At 41.6% G+C, this 26,418-nt stretch overlaps 2 protein-coding genes across 7 annotated transcripts in view; one reads left to right on the forward strand and one right to left on the reverse strand.

Annotated features, from left to right (window-relative positions):
• Positions 1–26,418, reverse strand: part of Nbea (neurobeachin) — a 558,359-nt gene that overhangs the window by 148,455 nt on the left and 383,486 nt on the right. For all 6 annotated transcript variants that reach the window (XM_052730144.1, XM_052730145.1, XM_052730143.1 and 3 more), the window contains one exon: positions 23,992–24,128. In XM_052730144.1, coding sequence (XP_052586104.1) covers positions 23,992–24,128 — 137 coding nt within the window. The remainder of the gene's footprint in view (positions 1–23,991; positions 24,129–26,418) is intronic.
• Mab21l1 (mab-21 like 1) lies at positions 17,102–21,888 on the forward strand. Its single transcript, XM_052730149.1, has one exon. The coding sequence runs from the start codon at positions 20,489–20,491 to the stop codon at positions 21,566–21,568; it is 1,080 nt and encodes a 359-aa protein (XP_052586109.1). The 5' UTR covers positions 17,102–20,488; the 3' UTR covers positions 21,569–21,888.

The raw sequence follows: 26,418 nt of genomic DNA on the forward strand, positions 1-26,418 counted from the left end.
AAATTTGGATTTACCAAGGAAATTCAAGTTAAACCAGACAGCCTGAGGGTGATCTTATAACCCAACTCTTAACCAGACTTGCAGTTTTTGCCATCATTCCATTTTCTTCCAGGTTATCAACTTGACCAAAGTTGACTCCCATCAGTTTGGAACCAGCAGCCTGGCAGCTGCGACTCACAGAGGTCCAGTACTCACATCCTTCTGCCGGAAGCTCTCCACAAGTCCTCATCCCTGGATATCTAGTCATTTTGTTTCTCCCTTCTTCCACATGAGGAAGCTGTGTGGTATGAGTAATTCTGACTTTATGTATGTTGATGCTGTTACAAATTCTGTTTGCACATGGTAGCTCTCTACTCCTCAGTCACCCATTTTGCCTCCTGCTCTTGTTGGTGATGGCTGGAAATAACCCAGTCCTCCCACCGTCCTTACCTGAGTCCCAAAGCTTTTATAAGCAGGAGAAAAGGGAACCCTTTATTGGCTAGCTGGTAGCTCTTCTCCAGACAAAATTACCTCCCAGGATGCAACACCCTTTCTTGTTACCCTTCCAAACCTCTGGCTGAGTTTCCAAAACCAGTATCTCATCCTTCACTTATTAATACATACGACTTGAAAAATTAAAATGAAATGGTAAGAACTATATAGATTACCTCCTAATAATCAGCCTATGTGTCAATTGTTTGTGGTGATAAGAAAATTGTAACATTTCCTTCTGTTAGTGTGAAAACAAACCAGCTCCATGAATTTCCCCTTCCTGTCAGTTTTCATGTCCGTAGCTGCTTTTCCTGTGACCCAGGCATGCTCAAGCAACTCTAAATTTGTCTTGCATCCATCCACATTTGACAAAAATCTCATTTATATTAGATCCACTTTTATTGAGCATGTATCCTGTGATTCACTTTCTACCTCCTACTTTCACTTCAGTCTGGCTGGTTGCTTTCTGTCTCTGCAATCCGACTAACACACATGTGGAGAAGAGGCAGGGCAGAGACTCTTCATGTTCCCTGAACTGTGTGATGGCTAATGCTGGTCTCAGCTCTTCACTACATTCTCTTGTTTTGGCTTCACAATAATCTTGTTAGTTTCCTTCCTTATCTCTCTGAACATTGCTTCCCATTCACTCCTCCTGTCCCCTCTTCCTCTGCTGGAGCTCCTCACAATCAAATCACTTCTTTGTACTGGTCTCATTACATACTGTCTCTTGCAGACTTGCAGATGTTCTTGTGCTTCTGGGCATGTTTCTGGTGGTGACTCCTCCGTCTTTCTCCTAAGCCTCAGACTCAGTTCAACTCCACTAAACTGCATGTTTCATCTGGATAACCCCTTGATCAATGGCTAAAACAGAACTTACTTTCTTTCTAGAAAACTCACTCATGTGGTTATTTTTGTATAACTGGTAGAGTTCCTGTACCCAAGCAAGTATCAGAGTCAACTCAGGTGCAGCCAAATACTCTTCCTGCTGTGTGACCTTTCTTGCAGGGTTGCCCTTATCTAGGAGCTATGAACAACATGGCCTGTGGCTGAATTAGTTGTCCTGATGCTTAAGAATAGGAAGATGGAAAGAGAAAATTATGTTCTACAAATGTTTGTTCATAGGACTGACACACTCATCTTCAGGCTTTTGCTCAGAAGGCATTCTTGGGCTGTGTTTGGGTGTCTCTCCTTCACAGCTCTGCAGTACCTCCTTCTGAACTTACTGGGTTCTTTGCTTGCTAAATTGCAACTGTGTAGTCTGTGGTTTGCAGTCCTAAGGACCTGTGAATTGTGAGGCAGGGATGGTTTCACATTGAATAGTGGGGAGCTTTAAGAGGACCTCAATAAATGTCTGATAACTGAATGACTTAAGCTCCCTACTTAAGCCCAGTACAAGGAATTTCAGGGCTATGTTTCCAATGTTCCCAAGCTTGTGTTGACAAAGCACTACAAACAATATAAGCTTGCATGTCTGGGTTCACAGTAGCCTAACATATCCACTCCCCATCAGTAGCCTAAAGACTGTACATTTTAGACACTGCTTACACACAGACTTAATGACAGAAAGTTCATAATTTGTGAATGATGGAAAATGAAAATATTTATCTTCAAACCATGCAAATGAAGGACTTATTTAAACTGTGCTGCAGAGTGGCCTAAGAGAAGACTGATAACAAAGGACTTTCTCAAAATGATCACTTGTAGTCGTAACAAATCAGGAATAAAATTCCAAACTTGCTTCATGATCAAGCAAGCTCACAGTAACAGCCTGAAATGTCTGAGCATTTCAACCTACTTACCAAATTTCGTTTTTAATAATTATCAGGGGGCTGGAGAGATGGCTCAGAGTTAAGAGCAACACTTGGTTGCTCTTCCAAAAGTCCTGTGTTCAATTCCCAGCAACCACATGGTGGCTCACAACCATCTATGATGAGATCTGGTGCCCTCTTCTGGCCTGCATGCATATATGAAGGCAGAACACTATATACATAATAAATAAAGTCTTAAAAAATGGTAATTATCAGAAGAGAAAATTGAAAACTAGCATGTAGAATGAGTTATGGCATGTAATTACTGTAACACTTAAGGTGAAATACTATGTGTGAAAGCTAAATTTGAAATCTGCACAAAGAAGAAATGGTTACTAATCATCACTTAGAAACTTGTCTTTTAACTACTTCCACACCCTAATCTGTTCCCTCAATTTCTCACCTGATGTTTGTACAGAGATCCTCATATGTGTACAGTCCTCTGCTAGAGTTTGGGGGTAAGGGACAAATGAAAAGTCATCTGCTTGTCACAGTTTAGGAACTTAAGACAGTTTTGAAGAGATAGTTGAGCAGTTAAGAGCACTGACTGTTTTTCCAGAGAACCTGAGTTCCATTCCCAGCACTCACACGGCAGCTCTCAACTGTCTCTAACTCCAGTTCCACCCTCACACAGATATGAATGCAGGCAAAACAGCAATGTACACAAAATTGAAAAACAAAAACAAACAAACAAACAAACAAAAACCAAACCAAATTGAACTTAGATCTCAACAGTGCTCAACTCCACACAACTAACCCCAGGGAGTCAAGTGAGGTTAAAGCCTGAGAAGGAAGAGCATTCAGATGAGGAAGAAATGCAGTTCTTCCAGTGAAAATCCAAAGGCAAACAGACAGAGGGGTGTGCTGGTTTGAATGTAAATGGCCCCATCGGCTCATAAATTTGAATACTTGGTCCCCAGTTCATGGGACTGTTGAGGAAGGATTGGGAGGTGTGGCTTTGTTGGAGTAGGTATGTCCCTGGGGCTAGGCTTTGAGGTTTCAAAGACTCATCCAGTCCCAGGTAGCTCTCACTGCCTTGTGCCTATGGATGAAGAAGTAAACTCTCAGTCGTTCTGCAGCCATGTTTTCACTCCTTCATTCTAGCTGCTATGTTGAGAAATGGGAATAAAGGGTATTGCAGGAAGTGGGGAAGACAGGATGTCGGCTGGCACTGGGGTGAGAGGTGGGGATAGACAATCTTGAGCACTTGCAAGTCATCCAACATAGCTGAAAAGTTGCACTTCTGGTTTAGTGAGAGACCCTGTCTCAAGGAAGCAAGGCAGAGAACAAGTGGAAGACACCAACAACCTGATCTGGTGTTTGCATGTGTGTGCATGAACACTCATGCTTATTTTAGTGGGCATGCACACAGACAGACAGACAGACACACACACACAGCAAGGAAGGAAGAGAGAGAGGGAGGGAGGGAGGGAAGAGATGCCACTTAAGAGAAAATGGTGGCTAAAATGTTGGTCTAAGTGGGTATATTGGTGCTGTGCATATGTGGTATGAAAACAAAGGAATTGCCACTTGTGGAGTATGGGCAGTCAGCTTGGATATCAGTCTGAAATGTGTCTTAGATATGGGAGAGAATGTGGAGACCACAGGACAAATGAGCTTGGACTGTGGAGAAAAGGTTTTGGATGGAGATGCAAATTTGAGAGTTATCAGTGTAGTTACCAGGGTTTCTGGAGAGCAGGAATGAAAACTTTACTCATTTTACAAACATTGCAGTAAATGGTTAAAATAGTTAGTAGAATTAACAAAGTCTTCAACTAAGAACAAGATAGATACTACTACCTTAATTAGACATTTAGCAAATATTCACCCAGGAGACAGTCTTGATAAGTACTGGGATCTAGATTCAGAAATGCTGAATACTAGCTGTTAGGTACTGTGTGGATTGGGGAAAAACAAGTTTTAAAATAGTCTAAGCATTTGATGTATATTAATTTAATCTGTACAATAACCTCACCATCTAGATATTCTTATCTTTATCTTGCATATGAGAAAACAAACTTAGAGAGGTTTAGTATATGAACCAAGATAGTGGGGCCTGGGCTGTGGAGGCAGCAGACATGGATAAAAATCACAAATTTGCAGATGCCCAGCTTTGAAAGGGTATAGGAGTTACTGGGTTGCCCTGTGTCTCAGGGTCTTACCAATAGGAAAGAGGCAGCAGTGTCCACTCCACAGTCTTTTGAGAGGACAAAAGTACAAGCAGCTCGTAGGACATCTACAATACAGGGGGAAGTCATTAATGGCAACTCTTCTACCACAGCCCTTGTCTTTGTAAATGAGATAAAAATGTGCAGATGACTTTTCCTACCAAGGTCCGAAGATGAGTTATTTGAGTGTTTGGCTGCCTTCCAGGCAGAGGAGTGGCATATGATGAGAAGAAGCTATAGGCTCGGGTGTACAGTTAAGACTGACATTTATCAAAGGAGTAAGCCGGTATCTTAGGACCATCAATACTCTTTAAGCAGCCTGCTTGGTGAACTTTACTGATGAAGGTATTTCAGTGAATGCAATAAACTGGTCTTTGCCCTTAAGCTGTTTATTATCTCAAGTACAGAGTATGGAGAATATCACAGACAGGGGTCAATACATAAAAGTGCCAATTCTTAAAAAATTCTGCTCTGATTCTTTGGCAAGAGGAGTACAAGTGCACAGTACACAGTACAAGTACACAGGCTACAAAAGCTACCTGCAAAGACTTGGGCATCTTACTTACTGTAGCACTGCTTCACTATCTTTATAGCCTTCTTCTGTTGGCAACTCTGTCTGTCCTTGGTCTAGTATGCCCTTAGTAAGCCACCAAGATCTTAACCTTCCTAACACAAGTGCCACTCACTGAAGCAGTTATAACAGGAAAGGAAAGCTAGCTGATGGGATTTAAAGTGTTACAGGCCACTGAATCACTGGCTACTTGGTGAGGGCATGTGGAGAAATGTCACTCTGAGCTCTGCCAACACAGTGAAGCCCTGCTAATGAAACCGACCTCTGAAATGAAGGCCATCCCCATAGCTTCTAAAACCCTCCCAACTTCCTTGGGAAACCTATATCAGCAACAGAAATACTTCATTAATGATTTCCACTTATTTCCCTTGAAGGTTTCACTTCCCAGTACCTGTTCTGATAGAGACTGACTACCCCAGGCTTCCTATCTGGTTCATCTACTCACAGGTGCCATGGGCATCCTGAGGTCTAAACACAAACAAAAGGCAGCAAAGGGCTGGCAGTCCCCTAACCCTGAGGATGAAGAAGTGACATAAAACCTCCTCAGAAACATATTTCTCAGCCTTTTAGGGACCCGATGTATTTCTAATGTCTATGAAAAGCAACAAACACACCAACTTAAAAACAGAATAGCTGTGACAACACAAAGCTCGGAACAAAATAAATGGGCTAGATCATGATCTGGAGAATTCTTGGGCATCAGACAAGAGCATGGGAATAAATCACTTAGAGAATTAGATCTGTTCCAGGCTTCATTAGTTCTAATTATCCCCCAAATATGCTCAGCAGAATGTGCGTGGGTCTGCTGGGACTGAAGCACAATAGAGTGGGCAACATATAAACTCCTCAGAGCACAGAGAGGGAGTTCATAAAACAACCGAGATGCCTCTTACTGCAGAAGCCACCAGATGAGACAGAAGGGCAGCTCTACACTCTGAAGGCTGCTTTTGTAAAAGTTGGGGCTTCTCTACTCTCTGCCCAAGACACAGCAGCAAAGCCAAAGCTCAGGCAGACTGCTACCTTCTGTTCTTACCTAAAAGTGACAATAACGTTGGGGAAAAAGCACTCATTTCACCTGACCCAGGTACAGTAGCACACACAACTATCCCAGTACTTGGGAAGCAGAGGCAGGCAGATCTCTGTGAGTCCAGGGCCAGCCTAGTCTATATAGCAGATTTCAGGACAGCCAGGCCTACACAAAGATATTGTCTCAAAAATAAATAAAAAAAAATAGTAATTTTATTTTAGTTAGGGGGGGTTGGCAAATAAAAACATGAATTCACTTCTAGCAGAAAATCAGGATTTTAAACGTAAATTATGTTCATAAAAAGTGAGTATAGGGCTGGAGAAGTGGCTCAGAGGTTAGGAGTACTGGTTGCTCTTCCAGAGGTCCTGAGTTCAATTCCCAGCAACCACATAGTGGCTCACAGCCATCTATAATGAGATCTGGTGTTCTCTTCTGGTGTGTAGGCATGTATGCCAGCAGAACACTGTATACATAATAAACAAACAAATAAATAAATAAACAAACAAATAAATAAATAAATCTTTAAAAAAAAAGTGAGTATAAATGGGATTGGGATTTTTGCCTTTTTTTAAACACACAGAAACCTAGAGATGTGGAATATGTTTTTGCATTTTATTGTTTACTTGTTTCTTACTATTTAATACTCCAGTGCATCTTCTAAACAACTCAGCCCACTGGAGGCCCTTTGGCTCTCTACTTACCATCTGACTCTGGCATGCTGATAGTCAACTCAAGCAATGTACTGCAAGAAAATGATTCAGTGCAAGGGTCCTGTTGGGAAGACTACCTTGGCAGGATGGCTCACAGAGAGAGGTGCTCACCTCAAAGCTGATGATGGCATAGATTCCAGGGCAGATGAATCTTCTACACAGCAGGAGAACCCACTGTGACTCCCTTGAGTTATCATCTGACCTCTATGTGTGACATGGCCTACATGCAAGCCCACCTCCAACAGATAAATAAATGAATGAATAAAATTTAAAAAAGAATAAAGTTTTCAGGCCTCACTTTAACAGTAGACATACAGAGAAGACTAGAGGGCCACCACACAAGGCTGAGAGTGAGATGTTCCATAGTTTAAAGGATTTCATGTTGTCTTTAACTCATTAACTAGATCACTTTTTACAAGCATTTACTCCACTCACGTTAAATGATTTCAAAACTGTTGTTACTATTTCCAAATGAAAGCAGTACCAGGCCAACACACATAGGATTCCTATAGTACTTTGTATGCTCTGGGTGCTCTTCATTTGTATTTAAAGTTGACTTGCTTTTCTGTGCATTAAACATGTATAAAACCTGATGATTCTGTTTATAGACACAAAAGCTATTGGCAGAAAAGGTGATTCAGGTCAAAATATATGCTTCACGCCAAATGGGATGTACATTCTGATAAAAACATGAGAAACTAGGTTAGAATTTTAAGCATCTGTGTGTGTGTTTCATATGTGTGGGTCCACATGTAGCATGAGTCTTAAATGGTCTTATTAATAAAAACAAACCTGAGCCAGGTATTGGAGTGAATGCTGGAAGATCAGAGAAGCAGAACAAGCCACAGCTTCCTCACCTCGCCAGTTCCTCAGCTGATGCTGTTTCCTCAGACTAGAAGCCTCTGAGTTCTCATATCCAAATGGATCTCAGCTGAACTGCTGCTAAAAGCCTACAAGCTTAACCAGCTCTAGTTCCTGGTTTTCACGCCTTATATACCTTTCTGCTTTCTGCCATCACTTCCTGGGATTAAAGGCGTGAGTCACCATGCCTGGCTGTTTCCAGTGTGGCTTTGAACTCACAGAGATCCAGATGGATCTCTGCCTCTGGAATGCTAGGATTAAAGGTGTGTGTGCCACCATTTTCTGGCCTCTATATCTAGTGGCTGTTCTGTTCTCTGACCCCAGATAAGTTTATTAGGGTGCACAATATTTTGGGGAACACAATATCACCACATCCACATACAATGTGCACCGTGCATGAAGAGACCAGAGGTCAGGCAGCATTCCTCCGGTGCTGGCCACTGTGTTTTCTGAGTCAGTTCTCTTATTAGCCTGACTTACCTCGTGGTCTATGTTCAGGGATCTGCCTGTCCCAGCATCCCCAGTGCAGAACTACAAGCATATTCCACCATGCCTGGCTTTTTTCTTTTTTTTGAGACAGGGTTTCTCTGTGTAGCCTTGGCTGTCCTAGAACTAGCTCTGTAGACCAGGGTAGTCTCAAACTCACAGAGATCCACCTGTCCCTGCCTCACGAGTGCTGGGACTAAAGGTATGTGTCACCATGCCTAGCTTTTTATGGATGTTCGTAAGCTTGAACTCAGGTTTTCATGCTTGCCCAGAAAGTACTTTATGTATTTCCCCAGCCCAGAATTTAAAGTATTTGACAAGGAATAGTTAGTGAATTTAATCTGTCTACATATTGAGTTCTTTCTATACCTAGGATAAGTTGATACATTAAATTTATTTAAGCTAGATTCTGTTTTGCTATGGACACTGTATTTGTAGACTTTCACAGATTTTTAGAAAGAGCTGTTATACTTGTTCTTACTCAAAATAATAATATAAAACTTATTCTCAGTCAAACCTAGGAAAAATACCTAAAAGTGGCAAGATAAACTGCGTTGGAAAAAAACAAAAGTCATACACTTAGAATTCTAGTTACAGCTGGTGTGATGGTGCATGCCTTTAACACCAGCACTCAGGAGGCAGGGACAGGAGGATCTTTGTTTGAGGTCAGCCTGGTTTACATAGCAAGTTCCAAGACAGCCAGGATTATGTAACAAAGAAACTCTATCTCAAAAAAATATTCTAGATACATATGTTAAACCAATAGGATATTGGTGTTTATACATCAGGGAACAACAAAAAGATCCTGTCTCTTAACAAGGTGGGAGTTCAGGGATTAACACCTGAGGTGGTCCTCTGACTTTCACACAAATGCCCATGGAACATGTATCCCTGTACTCAGATAACACCCAGACATATATCATACATACACACACTATGCATGCACGTGCGCACACACACCCCCACAGATATTTATGCACAGCATTTAGCAACAGGGTTTTGGTAGTACCCAAAGTTGATTTAAATGTCTCACTTATTGAAAGCTGCTCTACAGTCCCCAGTTCATTTGGGAGTAATATACTCCAGTCAGTCATCATATTTACCAAAAGCCATATGTAGAAGTTTGGGTCTTGAACAGAGGAGTGGCTATGATGAAACACGGTATCAATACAAAGACTAAAGGGTACAAGTATATTCAATCTGATATCTGACATATAGTTATTATTGACAGGCAATGGACCTGCATTCCAATAAACTCATTATAAACTGAAAATATCACTAGTTGAGAATACATTTACTACAATTAATCCCAGACCTCACAGCTTAGTGGCACGGTGTATTTCAGAGGATGGGCTTATCCCCCATGACAATGGTGCTCAACGGGAGCTGTGGCTCTCCAGCCATTATCCAGCATCTTGAGTGAGTGCTGGACCACACATCACTGGCTCAGGAAGAGATCATTATCAAGAGCAGTTCTCACCAAAGACTACTATAGAGTAAAAAAAGCTGTAATGGGGTGGTTGATCATGCTTACTTTAAAGGGCTTCCTTCTGTTAAAAGAATAAGACTGTAGGGGAAAAATCCTTACTAAAAGGTAAGCTTTTCAAGGAGGGACTTTGGTCCTATATCAGGAAGAGGTTCCTAAGAATTGCTTGTTAGTGAATGTGGGTGGGTGATGGGCTCCTTCTCAGCAGAGGGACTGGAGAGTCATGCTGGGTAACAGAGGAGACATATAGCCTAAGGAGGGGCCACAGAACTCCCTTAAATTTCTCTTCTGCCCTGAGAGAGAATGTTGGACTCATGAGGCAAAGTTTATTCTTCCTCATACTAATTGCATGGTATGGTATAACAAAATGTTCACTTGAAGTTTTATATGCATTTACATATGCTAAGCATTAGTTTTACTGGAAATTCTAAGTATCATAATTAAAATATATATGAAAATTTTACAACATAATAGACAGATGTCTATCACTGAAAACAATCCTCACATTTGATGGGGGGTTGGGGGTGAAGCACCTGGGGCTCCCAAAGCTTTGTTCTGATTTGATTTTGATTTGAGACAGGGGCTGATGATGCAGGGCCTGGGATTTGCTATAAGGCCAGGCTGAATTCAATGAATTCTTCCTGTTTCAGCTTCCTAGGTGATAGGATGATACACAGCTCTGGGCCAGTATACCTGGCTATATAGCATTCTTGGAGAGGGCTTCACTTTAATGATGAAAGGAAGTTTTCAATGAGTCTTGCAAAAAGCTATATATTATTTTGGCTTACATAGCTCATTGATATCACAGAGTGACACAATATGAATAACAGAACCCTACAGAAGTATATAGATACTTTTGCAAATAATCATTGAAGCAATTATTTCTAAACTTCTCTTTTTATAAAGATACAGCCCATTAACTTTGTTTTTACTTTTATGTTTATATTTATTTATTTTGTGTGTATGGGGTGGGACATGTGCATTATAGAGCACATGTGAAATACAAAGTACAACTTACAGGAGTAAATTTTCTTTCTCTACTGTTTGGATCTTGGGGATCACACTCTTGTCATCAGGCCAGGCAGCAAATGCCTTTAGCTACCTAGTCATGTCACTAGGCCTACCTATGAATATCAACTGGTTTTAGAAGGAAATAGATCTTTGGGTGAATTAGTACAATTTTATATTCATTTAATAGTATATATCCTTCCTAAATATTTTCCCCATGTGGAAGACTAACAAGTTATAAAATTGAAGTTTATAGCATATTAAGAATTATATAATATGGAGTTTAAAACTCATTGATCATATCCTTAAGCTAATGTATCCTGAAAGCAGGCTTCTAGTTTTCTTTTCAGAATACTTACCACAGCATCTGCTGCTACAAAGAATACCAGGAAGTACATGAATCCACACATACTTGTCTTTGTAATGTAGTCCACATGCTGTAGAGCCAACACTAGCCACTGTCAGACCAACCTGGCTCTGAAACTGTTTGTGTGACCCTTGGTAAGACTCTTAACCTTCTCAATCTTGGTTTCTTCAATTGTGGGGCCTAACATTTCTTTTGCAGACTGAATGAGATCGTACATTCACTGAGTATTGTTCTCCACCCCACCTCTCGTGTTGACTTAAGTATAAAGAATAATCATCCACTCATTTGGAGCATGCAGGGTCTATACACAGAAGGAGAGGCTCCAACATTCATATGAAGAGAAAAAGAGAACACATTTTTCCCCCAGAATTTCACAGAATTAGCTTTTCTCAATTATTCCTATTACTTGATTTAAAGCTGGTTCAAATACATATTCTTGAGACTGGCTGTGCCTTATATCCCACATAGATCTCACTAAGAACATTATAGCATCCAAGGTGAAGGCTGCCAATCATACAGTGAAACAAATTTCATAGCATCATAAGGTGTTACTTTGATTTTGGTTTTTTAAAGATACAGATATTGAAACTATCACAGCCAATCATTTGATTTTGACATGAGCTTAAAAGGTTAAGTTACTATCTGAAGAAAGGTAATCTGGTTGCCTCACAGCAGCCTGCAAGCTCGGCAATCTGCATAGAGAGGGGCATTTGTCATCATTAGCTGAGCTGTGACAGCTGGCACCCAGGGTGGCCTGGAATCAAGAAGTGGCAGAGATACTCTGGGTTTGGGTTGCCTTTCAGTATAGTCAGTCTGTTTCTTGAGGATCCAGTGTACTGTATGAAAAGCTTTGTGATGTAACTAACAGCACTGAACATACTTGCATTTTCCACAACATGGATAATACAAGGACGGCATGTAATTAGCAGGCTGCCTCTAGACAACATGATGCCATATCATCCGCTTCCTGCCTGCCGCTTAGATGGGGACTCTTTTCAGAACCCAGACAGCTCGAGGATAGTGGGGTTTTTTTTGTGTTGTTTGTTTTTGTTGCTGTTGCTGTTGCTGTTTTTAATTCTATGTTAAGACTGGGTTAAGGTATTCAATCAAATACATTTAAGGAAATGGAACAACAGAGGAGAGGATGGTTCTTAGATACATTAGAAATTACTTCCCAGGAAAGAGTTCAACTACATATATCCAATATGGTGTGTCCTCTTGGGATAACATGATTATCAAAATTAGACCAGTTCCATGACATGCTCCTCCAATATTTTGAAATGTATGCAGTTCATAATGAATATTTTCAAAAAATTCCCTGGTAAAGTTTAAAGTAATCTTTTATCCAAATGATTGCTACTATGTGCTATGTGTCTGAAATGGCTGTGGTTAATACCTTTTAAAGATGCTTGTTAAAACTGGAAATTTTATAACTACACTTTTATATCTAGTTAATACAAAGCAATATAAATAATTAAAGAGAAAGTTTAAATTAAGGAACAAGTTGACCAGATCTCTGAAAAGTTAGAATGTTACATACAGTCTCTCTACAGTCATCATGCTTAAAAATGTAATCAATAACACTGACTTTATATTATTATGTAAACTAGTTTTTCACAAATAAAACTAATTTTTGTGTTAATGTAAAATCTATGCAAATACATGCAGTCATTTATCAGGAGAGCTGACAAGCATTCCATATTGGAGGGGGAAATGAAACTGCCTTAAGAATAGAGGCAATTAATTATTTCTGTATTTTTTCTTCTTCTGTCTTGAGGCACAAAAGTTATCCATCCAGTTAAAACAGCAAATGAAATAAAGAGATTATTTTTTTATTTAAACACATATGGCTTTTGCCTGCAATACTGATCACCACAAGGTCTACAGATGCCCGTGGCTAAATTGTGTGCTGGCAGATGCACACAGGGGAAAACGTGCTAATGCAGCGTGGAGAGAAAAACAAATGAAGAACTGGGCTGCCTACTAGGAAGCCCCAACCAAGAAACAAACCCACACCCACCCACCCCCAATGAATTATGCATTCTGCTTATCAAATACAGGTGAAGGTTACAAAAAAGTAACCTTAGTCTGTCACAAAAGTCGGAAATGCTTTAAAATTCGTAAAGACATTTTTATGTGCATGGGTAGTTATCAATATAGGTGAATGTCTGAGAAGTATAGGTTTTTCATGAACAGAATAGCTACTGACATTTAAGCTTCTTGATCTTATAACAAAAAGTGTACAGCACTGATATGCATGTGACTAGACAGAAATTGTTGAATTTCTATTTAGTAGTTTTTAAATCCATTTGCCAGCAATCTATGAAAGTATTACTGAAAACTGGTAAGAACTGGTCCATGGGGGCTGAAGAGAAAGTTTTAAGGATGAGTGCTTGCGGCTCCTGTAGAAACCCTTAGTTCGGTTCCCAGCACCCACATCAGGCACCTCACAATTGCCTGTAATCCAGTTCCGGGGCATCTGATATTGTCTTCTGGACTACTTCACAGGCACCTACACACACGGCATACATTCTCTCTGTCTCTCTGTCTCTCTCTCTCACACACACAACACACACACACACATACATTCACATAAATAAAAATAAATCTTAAAAAAAAAACAAAACAACAAACATTATGGAATGTTCCTGAAAATAAAGTCTATATTTAGTCCCTGTTTCCTTTTGGCAGATTCATGTAAAAACACAAAAAGCCAATTCAATCTTTTACTATCCGAAATACTATGGTTGTGTGTGTGCGTTCGTGTATGAATGTGTGCATGTGCAGGCTATTTTATAAACACTGAAAAGAATGTGTGCTAAAAATGGTTTAAGATTGTTAAGAAAGCAATAACTTTTTTCTTAATAGGCCTGTAACATTAAATAATAATGTTATTTAATAAGCTTGTGTAACATTAAAATTTCTTTTTTAATTGCAAATAAAAATATAAAACAGAAAGCTTTTAAATAATTTGTGTATCTTGGGGGGATTAAAGACTAGTTACAAGTTCCACTAGAGCTATCTGGGAGAGCAGCAGCATTAACAAAAATGTCCCTATGTGGACATTTTACTAATTCTTTGTTTGGTGTTCTTGACCATCTAAATTTAAGTAACAGTGTGCATTTATACGAAACTTGGTTCTGAGCAATGTGATGCAAGAATGTGCATGCATTATTTAGTATTAGCTGCAATTACTTCATAGTCTCACCTTAGATCATGTAAAAGAAAGATTAAAGCAACTTCAAAGTAAAATACAAATACTGACAGTTGGGGAGATTTCTTTCTTTTGCCATAAAGATGTTAAATAACAAATATGCCTCAAATATTGCTAATTCATTTGAGAGTTCACAGGATGGTACATTCATATGAAAACTTCACAGATTGGAATAGTACTATTTGCAAATTATAGTTCAATATACCCAACTGTATTTTTTAAAGTTATTTTTATTTTATTTTATGTGTGTGAGTGGTTTTGAGTCACCACGTGGGCACTGGGAATTGAACCTAGGTCTTTTAGAAGAGTAGTCATTGACTGCCCTTAGCTGCTGAGTCATCTCTTCAGCCCTACACCCAACTTTATGAAGCAGATTTCATACCAAAGTAAAGCTAGTGTTTTTACTTAACAGGATCCTCAATTTTTATTTAATAAATACTTTTAAATTATGCTCTTGATTTTAATTTTTTATTCAGATAAAATAAAAAAGGTTATAAAGATTTAAAAGTACTGTTTATCAATTCTACTTTTCACTTGATATTTTTAACACACCACTATACAAAAAATTGTGCTTTTAGGAAATAGTACACACTGGTAAACTAAAATTTACATACTTAGTATAGTGAGTATAGCCAGAAGGGAAAACAAAATATTATATAGGGAGTCTGTTTGCAAACATTTACCATCTATACCTGTATGTACAAGACAATTCCTATTTGTATAATAATGTCCCCTTTTCTATAAAATATTTGTCACTACATAAATGTTGTAAGAGGTGATCATTTTCTGTGATATAATTACTTTAAATTAGCACTTTAGTTAATAATTACTGAAAATTACAATAAAGCCCAATTTATAGGAATGCTTTGTTCACTAAAAAAAAAAAAAAAGCTCCAAACACTAAATAACAAAAGGGAGAGATTATTTTTGATAAGCCCTCATTTGGAAGTTGATTAGGTAGAAACCATATTACAGTCTCAAGGTCATGCTGAATATTTTCAGTGGTTTAATCATCACAGTATATGAAGTGATAATAACAGCAGTGCGGTCTAGATTAACAAGCTGATCACACCTGGTTCCACTGTTTCTCCAAGTGTAATAAAAACGCAGCCTACTCAGAGCACTGGGGCTGCAGTCACATATACAAAATCCTGTAAATTCAGGTTTGTTGTTTGTTGTGTGTGTGGGAGGGGGTCCTTGTTTTCATTTGTTCATAGGGAAAAAAAATGAAGTGATGAGTCCATTTATCCTGTCTACTTATTTCTGTGATATCTGAATGAAGAATTCAGGCTGAGATTTAACAAAAACAATTTTAGTTTTGTCATAATGAACCTGGGGATGTTACCAAGGGTTCTGAGGAAGGACAGAGAGATCATCATTCCACAAAACTCAAGTGAATGTAAATCCCATTGTCCAAAGACAATTGGAAGAAATCAGAGACATAATTCATTATGGACAGAAAAAAAACTGTTTTCATTGGTAAGTTTTCCCTCAATCTCTTTTTTTCTTCCCCAGCTCTGCCCCAACTTACAAAAGCAACTTGAAATATCCTGCACCTCTACGCACATATTCAAATGAAGAGAGGAAACTGAGAGGATTACATATACAAGCTGAACTTTTAACTCCCTTATCTATAAAAGGAAAAGTCTGGCTGTCAATCAAGCAGGGGTGGTGATCCTTAGACCTCTACTTCCAACTAGCATCTTTAATCTCTAAGTTACTTTTCTTTTCAACTCTTACTAATGGCAACACTAAGGAATAGTGTATAAAAAAGTATTTGCCACTACAAATGTGACTATAGAACTGTGCACCAGGGTAACAAAGAACACTGAGGCAATGGACTCCATCATTCAAGCCAGGGTGCTCAGATTGAAGAAACAGAACAGGTCTATGTCATGCAAACACTGACCTTAATCTCCTGCCTGACTTTGTAATGAACCTGACTTTCAAAAACAAAATAATAACTTTAAGAAATCCCTGAAACTTTCAAGCTATTTTGTTTAAGTGCTTTTATACCAGAAGTCACAATAGGAAGAAAGATATAAATGCCATCAAATTACTAGAACCCCTCCCCATTTCAGGTTATTTAATCTGACACATAAAGAAAACCCTGCACAAATATCTGTCTTTAATTTCTCTAGTGTAAAGGGGGGAATATATTGTGTCTGGAAGAAAGAAACAGTTAAAGTAGCCTGGGTCCATTTTTAGAAAAGAGAGAAGGGAAGAAATCAGATGCACATGATGAGCCTTCAAAGCCACTCCAGCAGTAGAGATAAATAATTTAATAGAAACAACTTCATATTCTTTTAAAGTCTCCAGAGTAATAAGCACATATTAAAAAATAAACTTTAAGTTCATGAACAGTTGTGAATAAACTAGCTGCTGGCAGATAATGAAAATACGGAGGACCGTGTGTAAGTGAGCACCGTAACTGCTCACTCACATTCCTTATGAGCTTCCAGAAGGCTGCCACTGGTGAAGTCAGTGAACTTGAAATTTGAGTTTAAATAGTCATTTAAACACAAAAGAAAACAACAACAACCGCCCTAGAAACCCTAGGCTCCTACACTTCTGAACACAATGCAGTTTTTCTTGACCTCCTTGTAGGAGGCTGCATGCATGGCTTTTCACAGGCGATGGAAGTGCACCCCCACCGGGACAGTCACTCAGGAAGCACACTTCAGAAACAGTTGTCTTGTCCTTACTATTAGCCCTGTTCCGAGTGCTTAAGTTCACAACATTGGTTTTACCTTCACAAATATGGCTAGATGTTATGATAACAGGCTTGTGTCTTAGCTAGATTTGTTTTCCCTAACTGGAATATTTTAAATCCAGGCTGCCTTAGTTAAACCCTAAACACCATTCCAATGCAGGCATCTCAGTGGTCACATCATGAGATTCTTGGGTATTTCTTTTCCCTCCAATTAGGTCACTTTTCTTCAATTATCGTTCTATTATTAGCTCATGTCAAGGATGCCTACATGCATAGCACTGAAAACAATTCACCATTTATGTCTTAAAACACGAGACACACACAGCTTTTCTTCTGATACTCCGTAACACTGTATTTAAAAAATCGACTGGCATCAATCCAGTTCTTATACAGACTTTTCACATAATAAAACAGATTTTATATCACTTCTGTATAACATCACCAGTTCAAACAATCCAATAGGTCGAATGATTTTTTAAATTAAAATTACTATCAAGGAGTTAATAATTTACCAGTACAAAATATATCGAATGCCAAAACCTCGATTAAAATCAGGTGAATTACACAAAAATACATCGTTAATTTTAATTCCTCTCCACGGGCAATTCAATTAAAGAAAGCATGGAGGGAAAGAAGCAGCCATCAGTGCTGTTTAGCTTTCTTTCTACAACGAGGAGTATTGAGATTGCGGAAAGGATTCAGCTACAGGCGCAGTTCATTTCCCGGGCTCAGGGTAGCAGACGATCCGGGTAGCGGCAGCTAGAAAGACAAGCTAGTGTTATTCTAAGCCGCCGGGTCAACCTACGGCGACAATAGCCGCCGAGAGTCCAGTTTTATGTAAATCACTGTCAGCACCGGGCGTGGTGGGTGCTTCAGGACGCCCGGCGGGCCTGGCCTTCCAGAAACCCGAGGCCTCACTACCCTGCAACACTCTAGGAGTAACGACTTTCGTGGTTCTCTTGCTTTTCAAGTGAAAAATCGTTAGGGAAGGGCCTCGGTTGCATCAATTAGTTTGCACAAAGTGCTTCGGTGTTTAGCTTCGCTTTAACCCAATTAAGCCGCACAGCGAGCCCAGAAAGATGCGCCACCTGCGCCAGGCTGCAGTCGGCGGCCATGGTATCTTGAATCCCACTGTCGGACATAGGGAACTACTAGGGCCTCGGCATTGGAGCTACCTCGAGCCCCATAGGCGGGGTGAGGCATCCGGCGCGCGATCTCCCAGGAAGGTCAGGGCCAAGTATCCCTGGGTTGCAATGAAGCCCGAGAACAGGTCACACTAGGACCGAGCCACTCGAGGGCGGGGAGGCGGCGAGAGCAGAGTGGTACAAGGACACCGAGTGTGGTTTGCAGCACTGGAGGAGAGTGGGGACACCCAGACACCCAGACAGCTTTACAGTTAGCCTGAGAACAGATGAACCAAGGAAGAGAGCTGGGGAAGGCGCAAAGGCCGCGGGGAGAGGTTGTCTGCCGCACCCCACCCTGATGACCCGCGCGTCCCCAGCAGCCGCTCCTTGCAGCACAGTTCTTTCTTGTTGGTCTGGCGCTCTGGGTTGCCTCCTCCACCGCCTCTTCAGAGCTGCCAAAAGGTAGCAGTGCGTTCACCCGCGACGCCTGCAAACTGGGGAGGGGTTTTGAGAGTCCCTAGTCCACCCTCCCGAGGGAACACAATGTCTTGGGGGAATGGAATAGACGGCCATCGTAAGCCCCAAATGTTACGCACTAATTTAATCTAAATCGGAATCTATCACTCTTGGGTAACAAGAAACTACATTAGAGGTGGCCCCGTGATGCTTAAAAGTTGGGAGTCCTCAACAGGAGTCCATTAAAAGTGCTTACACAGGTGCTCCTGTAGCCTTACACTGGAAATTCTCTTAATAGGAAACAAACAGACCTCCGCACTAAAGGCAGGCAACTGAAAACTACGCAAGCCCTAGCCACTCATTCTTTAGTTCATGTGCACTGAGGGCTCATCTGGTGATGGTCTGGGAAGGAGGAGGAGCTCCCTAAAACACCTCCTTAGGGTTCCAAAATTTAGAAAGGTTCATGTCTTTGAAAATTTCCAGAATGAAACAAATTAAAACAAACAAACAGACAAACCCAAACCTGAATGGTTACAAATTAATTTTTGAAGACGTTGGCCATCTTCCCATAAGCAAATTATGAAATCCCATAAGATTAGGAACCTACTGTTGGCCACCACTAAGGATACCTGAAATGGGAGATCTGTCTTTAAGCCTGCAGGAGCAGCCAAGGCTGAACGCCACACCTTCAAGTTCTCAGTGTAAAGCCCACTTCTGTGAATCTTCTAGGGCCTTCTGTCCAATACAGCCCATCTAAATCCCAGAGATCTTGTGGGAAGTACTCCCGAAAGAGCATACAGCCCTCACTGCTGTTTGTTATTTTAGCACTGGCCAGCCTACCTACAGACACAGGGAACTGCAGACAGGTGAACTTGTTCTAATCACCCCTCTTTTAACTGGGTAGATAATATCTACCGCACTCTGCAGTAATTTTCAGATTCCTCTCAGCGAATGAAAAGGGGGAAACCTAGGTAAAAAGAGAACAGGTTCTGCCTAAGGTTTGGAAAAGTGTTCTGATTGGGAACACCCAACATGGAGAAAAACTGGAGGACTTCTCCGTCTGAAGCCATCAGTCTGTTAAGAAGCAAACTTCTAACTTGCATTCAGAAGACCCCAAGGATTAACGGGTATTAATTACCTTACTCTAAATGCAAGTTAGTGACTTTCTTCTAGAAAGCCCCGTTGACTTCACTAATTGGAGGATGACCATTCGCCCACCTGGATAGCTCATCGGAGGTGAACAGACAAGCAGGCTTTACAGCACAGAGAGCCACTTCTCTTAGCCAAGTCTTTTCCAAGTGTAAATATGCTTCAAGTTATACCAAAGCCAGATTTCCTCTTGCTTTCCAACCTGTCTAGGTGGCCTGGATGGTTTTCTGCCGGCAGCAGCTTCCTACCTTTGGTTTCTGTGCCTCTATCCACGAGGGGGGATTAATTAGCCGGGCTGAAGCTGGGGGAGGCTGTCGTGACGAGCCCAGTGGCGATTGGCCGCCCGCCTGCCTGGCCCTGCCTTTATAATTTCCACACGAGTGCATCTGGGCTTTTACACAAACCAACAGCAGCTTCTTCTGACAGACACACACTCACCCGGACACACACTCGGCACATTTTTTCCTCCGTCTGATTAACAGTCCTGCACACACAATGATTACGGGAAAACGTAAATAAATACGGAAAGGGGTGACTATTTTGACTACTGGAAGAGCTTTGCTGGGATTCAGCGCAACTTTTGTTTTTATTGAGAAGGTGCTCTCTCCAAGCGTCTCTCTCAGACACGGATTCTTTAACGGAGGAGAGAGGGGGAGAGTGCAGCCTTTCACTTTAAGACCGGCTAGGCTCGCGGATAAAAGGCCGGCAGGGCAGGGCGGCCCCCACTGCAGCCTGTCCGAGAGAGAGGCTCGGTGCCTTTTGCGCGTGGCCCCCTTTCACCACCGAAGTTGGCTCCAGCGCTAGCAGCCGCATTGGATCCCACAGCTTATTGTGAGACTCCGGTGTACAATCCGGATCTCTGCCCCAACATGATCGCGGCCCAGGCCAAGCTGGTCTACCACCTGAATAAGTACTACAACGAGAAATGCCAGGCCAGGAAAGCTGCCATCGCCAAAACCATCCGGGAAGTCTGCAAAGTGGTCTCCGACGTCCTGAAGGAGGTGGAGGTGCAGGAACCGCGCTTCATCAGCTCCCTCAACGAGATGGACAACCGCTATGAGGGCCTGGAGGTCATCTCTCCCACCGAGTTCGAGGTGGTACTCTATCTGAACCAGATGGGGGTGTTTAACTTCGTGGACGACGGCTCACTGCCTGGCTGCGCGGTGCTGAAGCTGAGCGACGGGCGCAAGAGGAGCATGTCCCTCTGGGTGGAATTCATCACCGCCTCTGGCTACCTCTCGGCACGCAAAATCCGCTCCAGGTTTCAGACGCTGGTGGCTCAGGCGGTGGACAAGTGTAGCTACAGGGATGTAGTAAAGATGGTGGCTGACACGAGCGAAGTGAAACTGAGAATCCGCGATAGGTACGTGGTGCAGATCACCCCGGCCTTTAAATGCACCGGGATCTGGCCGCGGAGTGCTGCCCACTGGCCGCTTCCCCACATCCCCTGGCCAGGACCCAACCGCGTGGCAGAGGTCAAGGCCGAGGGGTTCAATCTGTTGTCCAAGGAGTGCCACTCCCTGGCCGGCAAGCAGAGCTCCGCGGAGAGCGACGCTTGGGTGCTGCAGTTTGCAGAGGCTGAGAACAGACTGCAAATGGGGGGCTGCAGGAAGAAATGTCTCTCTATCCTGAAAACCCTCCGCGACCGCCACCTGGAGTTGCCAGGCCAGCCCCTCAACAACTACCACATGAAGACTCTGGTGTCTTACGAGTGTGAGAAGCATCCCCGGGAGTCGGACTGGGACGAATCTTGCCTGGGCGACCGGCTGAACGGAATTCTGCTGCAGCTCATCTCATGCCTGCAGTGTCGGCGGTGTCCCCACTACTTCTTACCGAACTTAGATCTGTTTCAAGGCAAACCGCACTCGGCTCTGGAAAACGCTGCTAAACAAACGTGGCGACTGGCAAGAGAGATCCTGACCAACCCCAAAAGTTTGGAAAAACTCTAGAGGATGATCTAATCCAGGGCCGACAAGATCACTCTTCTCAAAGTCCCGACGAAATGAAAACTTCCTGGTTGATTCCTATTTAGTATTTCCTGAGACAGTGCAAACAGTCTCTTCCTTCAGAAGGAGTAACAGCACAACATTCATGCATCATCTCACACACCCCTAAGAGGAGGGAATGGAGTAGGGAAACACAGGGGGAAACCTACACCCACAAGTATCTTTAAGCAGGCATCTCCCATCTCCCCTGAAAAGTAAGTACACAAAACCCGAAAACAGCAGGGCAACAATGCAAGACCGTGGCCAACTCCATCAAAGGATTATAGCAATCTTGAGACTTAGGCGCATCTGCCTTCCAGTAAACACGACCTGGATGTGCCATCGGAAGGAACGGAAGGAGCGAGTAATGTATATTTTGATTTGTAACAAAAAATTGTGATCTCATGTTGTCTTTGAAAGTGTGGATGTTGGTGTTTTGTGATTTGGTGAACAGAACTGAAATTGCCATTTGGAAACTTCCAGACACTTTCCATGAACAGAGATGCATTTAAAGGTAGATTTCCTCCTGTTACTTAACCTGTCTGTGAAGTGTCTGAACTTAAAAAAAAAGTTTACATTTTGTTTCAAATATATTGCTTGTTCTAACATTCCGTAAGTATACTTGAAATGTTATTTAAATATATTCAAAGAAATTTGAATTCAGCTTATATAATAACGCTTGAATATCTGAATTATATATATTTGAAAATGCACTTGAAATACACTGGATAATTACTTTTGTGATTTAGATTTTAATTTCTGTTGCTGATTTTATTTAATTAGAAGATAATAAATGAAGTAAAATACCCAATTGTTGTGTCTCATTTTTAAATTGTTTTCTGTCAGAAGAGCTAATGCTTCCTTTTTAAAATCAACTAGTATTTTAAACATTTTGACTAACAGGCTAATAAAATCACTAAAAATACACATTAAAGGGGCTCTTTTTTGAATAGCTATAGAAAATATCCATTTCCTCAGTTTCTAATTTACTAGATGGTTCGTTTCTACAACTGACACATTTATAATCTACTTTTGAGACCTTGCTTCTGGTTAGTATTTCTGTAGCTTTTTGACAATATAAGGGGAAAACCTATCATGGCAATAGAGATTACTGAGTTTAAAAGCAGCAAATTCTGAGAAAATTAACTTAAAGTCATAATAAAAACTTTAAAGTTTATGTATGAAATCTAAACAATACAATGAACGTATCTTTTAAGCAATATACTTTATCACCCTATTTTAACACGACAAGGGTTATTGGAAGAAACTGATCAGAAAACCACAATTCATTCTTACTGCACAGGAAAGCTAATGGCAAACCATCAAAACAAGTTCTTCCCTGTTTAAGCACTGCACACTCCCTCCTTACACCGTGGCTTTGGTTATTTCTCCCTGATCAACAAGTGCTGAGAGGCCTGACACTAAGGCTCTGCATTAGTTCATTCGGGTGGCAATAAACTTCAGAATTTCCTTTGCTCATTTATAAATAATGTTCTATACTGTTCCATTTCTGCATAAAACTTAAATATAAACAATAAGGCTCAAGTCTGACTATTTTAGAACAGCTTTTGAAGTGACTTAAAGATCTTTTCAAAATGACAGTAGAACACCCCATTATCTCAACCTCTTACCCTCAGAAGAAATCTACAAATCTTATAGTGACATAAATAAGAAACTAGTGAAATGCATCTCAGAAGGGTGCTGTGCTGTAGGCTTTCTCTGATGGTCAGGGGAGCTAAAACCCACAAGATAAGATTTAGCCAACATGTATGCCATTCCAAAGCTCCAAATGTGCACCTTCTGGAATGGAATGTGAGTACTAGAGTATGCTGTGTGTGTACATTTAAATCAAAGCTTATAAAGAACCTGCTTTTCTGCCTTTTAAATCCATATGTAAAATCCATTTAATTCAGGAGATGAAAAATGGATGTAATAATGGAAATGAAATTATATGCAAATGGCCCCTGCCCCAGTTTCCTTATAACCTTTCAATACATAATAATTCATATTGCAATATATACTTTTGGAAATTAAATGTGATGTTAACACAAAATTTCACAAGATCTGTCCTAGTGTTCCCAGGAACTGAGACACTGTGCCCCAGAGTGATCTGAGAACAACTGGCTTAAACACCAAATCTGCCTAAGTACACACAAAGGCACATAGGAAGACTGCTCAAATGCACATGCTCTGTTACTTAAGTTTAGGATTTAAGCTCATTAATCCAGTCTTCAATTCTGAAATAGATCATGTGTTATTTCATTCATTTTATTTTCTATAAGAAAGATGAGAATATGTATACCTCTCCAGTCATTTAAAACCAAGCAAAACTGAAAACCACATTCTGCCATCCAAGCCACCAATGCGCTGCAGCCACTCGAACTCACTTTTGTGTCGATCTTCTTGAAGGCAGCATCATCTTCGTCTACCTCAAAGTAGATTTCTGTCGTGGTGATGGAGAGAGTTCCCTTGGCCACCACCACGGGAGCGATGAGCTGGGCAGGGGTGCTGAGAACTACAGGGCCTGCAAGACAGGGGCAGTGAGTCAGGCTGGGCCTCTCTGGTGCTCCCAAAGTCCCTTCCAGAGAGTATGGCCTGGTCTTGTTTTTAAAGATATACTAGGAAAAATGGTGCCTATGCTATGCAAGGTCTTTTCATGTTAGGTAAGGTCTGTTTAGCATTTATACGGTACCTTAAAACGAGACTAGAGTAATTTTATAAAAACTCAAGAGTTCAGGGTGTTGAATAAGAGACCCATAACATGCCAGTTTCCAACCTCTGCCTAGAAATATACATGGTTGGTGAGGCACTGCCTTAATTCGACTTACAAATGCAGAGCAGAACGGATGCATCCTTGGTGCCCCGTTCTCCAAAGAACATCACTTGCTCTCCTAATGCTTCCGAAGACCAACCATCTCATAAGTCAATCCTTTTGGCAGCGTCTCTACTCCAAGGAGAGGTGATAGAGGCGAAAGGGGAAAGCGGCTAAGTATACAAATCCCAAGGGCTAGCATTTTATGGAAGGATTGTTTTAATTTTGGCGTCCTAAGGTGGGAATATAAAGCTACCGGGGTTCTTCTGAAGAAAATAACGAAAATCTTGGCCGTCATTTTCTTACCAGAGCACACCAAAGATGAAAATGTGAGAAGAACGCTGAAACAAAACCATTCTTGGAAAAGGGAGTGGAAAGCGCAATTTCTCAGCTTTTGAATCCAGAGAAATTAGGATTCAATAGATTTTTGGAAAGTGTGCGCACCCGAGTGGAGTGCTCACTTCGAATTTCCTCAATTATAATACTGATTCAAGGGGGGGTTTACTTGAAATCCCTCTTCTCCATATTGGTCTAAACATAGGACAAGAAATTTAGAATTAACGTGGGCTTTGTTGATGCCTTTTAGGTTCTAGGGAGCCAGCAACAGAACCTAGGCAATAATGCCCGCCCTTTGCGGTACACAGCAGGAGACCGGGATCAGGGGGAGTCTTGCGCGCACCCGCACCACGCAGGCAGGCCCCGGCTGAGCCGGGAAAGCTCGCGGAGCCAGCGGTCCGGCGGAGCCCAGCTATTTCTGAGGGGAGACCCTGAGGCCTAGGCCGGCTTTGGTAGGGCTTATGGAGTCTGGCCTGCAGCAGACTAAGTGGGGTCGCCTTCAGCGGTCTGACTGCCTTAGCAGATCAGCAAGACGGCCCCAGCTCCGGGTGCGGCAGCGGAGTTGGGTCCTCATCGGCCTGCGGGAATTTTTTTTTTCCCTTCCTCCAAGGGGCGAGGCGGTCGGTCTGGAGCGCCACTTTAAAGGCTCATCAATCTTAATCTAGGTTGCTCAAGTAATTATGCCCGAATCTCTTGTACGATTACAAGTGGATTTGGGTTTCTATTCCCCAGGCCCTCCTTTGTGTTTATTGGAGGGTCCGCGCTAGCCGGCGCCTCCAGCCCCCGGGGCCCTCCTCAGATCCCCCGCGCCCGCCCGCGGGTTCGAACCGCTCCCTTAACCCTTGCGCCGCCGCAGCGCTGCACCGAGCGCGGGTTTCCTCGTTTCCTCTCCGAAATGTTCGTTGTATTCACATCTGAAAAGTGTCTTAAACAACTTGGGCTTGACAAAAAGACAAACAACAACAAAACAACCTAGGAAAGTTCATTCTAAACACCGACGAGCACGCTTTAGGTTTTCAGAAGTCTGACATTTGGAGAAAAACAATGGCCAAAAACATTAAAAATGGCGAGCTGCTTCCTTCTCCTAAAAAGTAATTTAACATATCCAAACAATAAATTGGGAAAACTGAAAAAATTAAAAAGATCATGAGAGAAGTTAACCAGGCTATACTCTGATTTACTGAAACACAGCACGAATTTTACGCAGAGCTCGGGAGCTTTTAGCCGGGCACACATTTCTAAAACAGGACGGAGCTTCCTTTTGATTGTACTCCAATTTCTTTCTATTGAGTTGAGATTTTCTGGGAGTTTATAAAAGGATTTCTTTAAGAAATACACATCACGAAATATTCAACCTTAGAACCCTCCAACCTCCCGAAAATCTCCAATTACAACTCCCAATTCCGAAGATTGTTGGAGGAGCACAGGGCCTTTTTGTTGTAGCCTCCGGGGAGCAGAGCAGCCAGAGAGCGCACAGTTAATCCACTGCAGCAATAGAGAAAGGAGATTAGCTTTAATCCCCTTCGGGGAGCCTCTGGATTTTAGGGATCCTATATTAAAATGTTTACATAAAGCACAATCACAAGCCAGCATGTTTTCCATATGGTACCAAGAGATTTAGAAACCCGGGATCTTTTTCCAAACAGTGTTTTGAGGGACAGTATCC

The sequence above is a fragment of the Peromyscus californicus genome, unplaced genomic scaffold, assembly GCF_007827085.1.
Source record: "Peromyscus californicus insignis strain IS unplaced genomic scaffold, ASM782708v3 Scaffold_9__1_contigs__length_137607984, whole genome shotgun sequence".
Taxonomy (NCBI): domain Eukaryota; kingdom Metazoa; phylum Chordata; class Mammalia; order Rodentia; family Cricetidae; genus Peromyscus; species Peromyscus californicus.

Excerpts from the sequence above, each read along its gene's own strand:
- Mab21l1 (XM_052730149.1), top strand. The coding sequence starts at position 20,489 with ATGATCGCGGCCCAGGCCAAGCTGGTCTACCACCTGAATAAGTACTAC.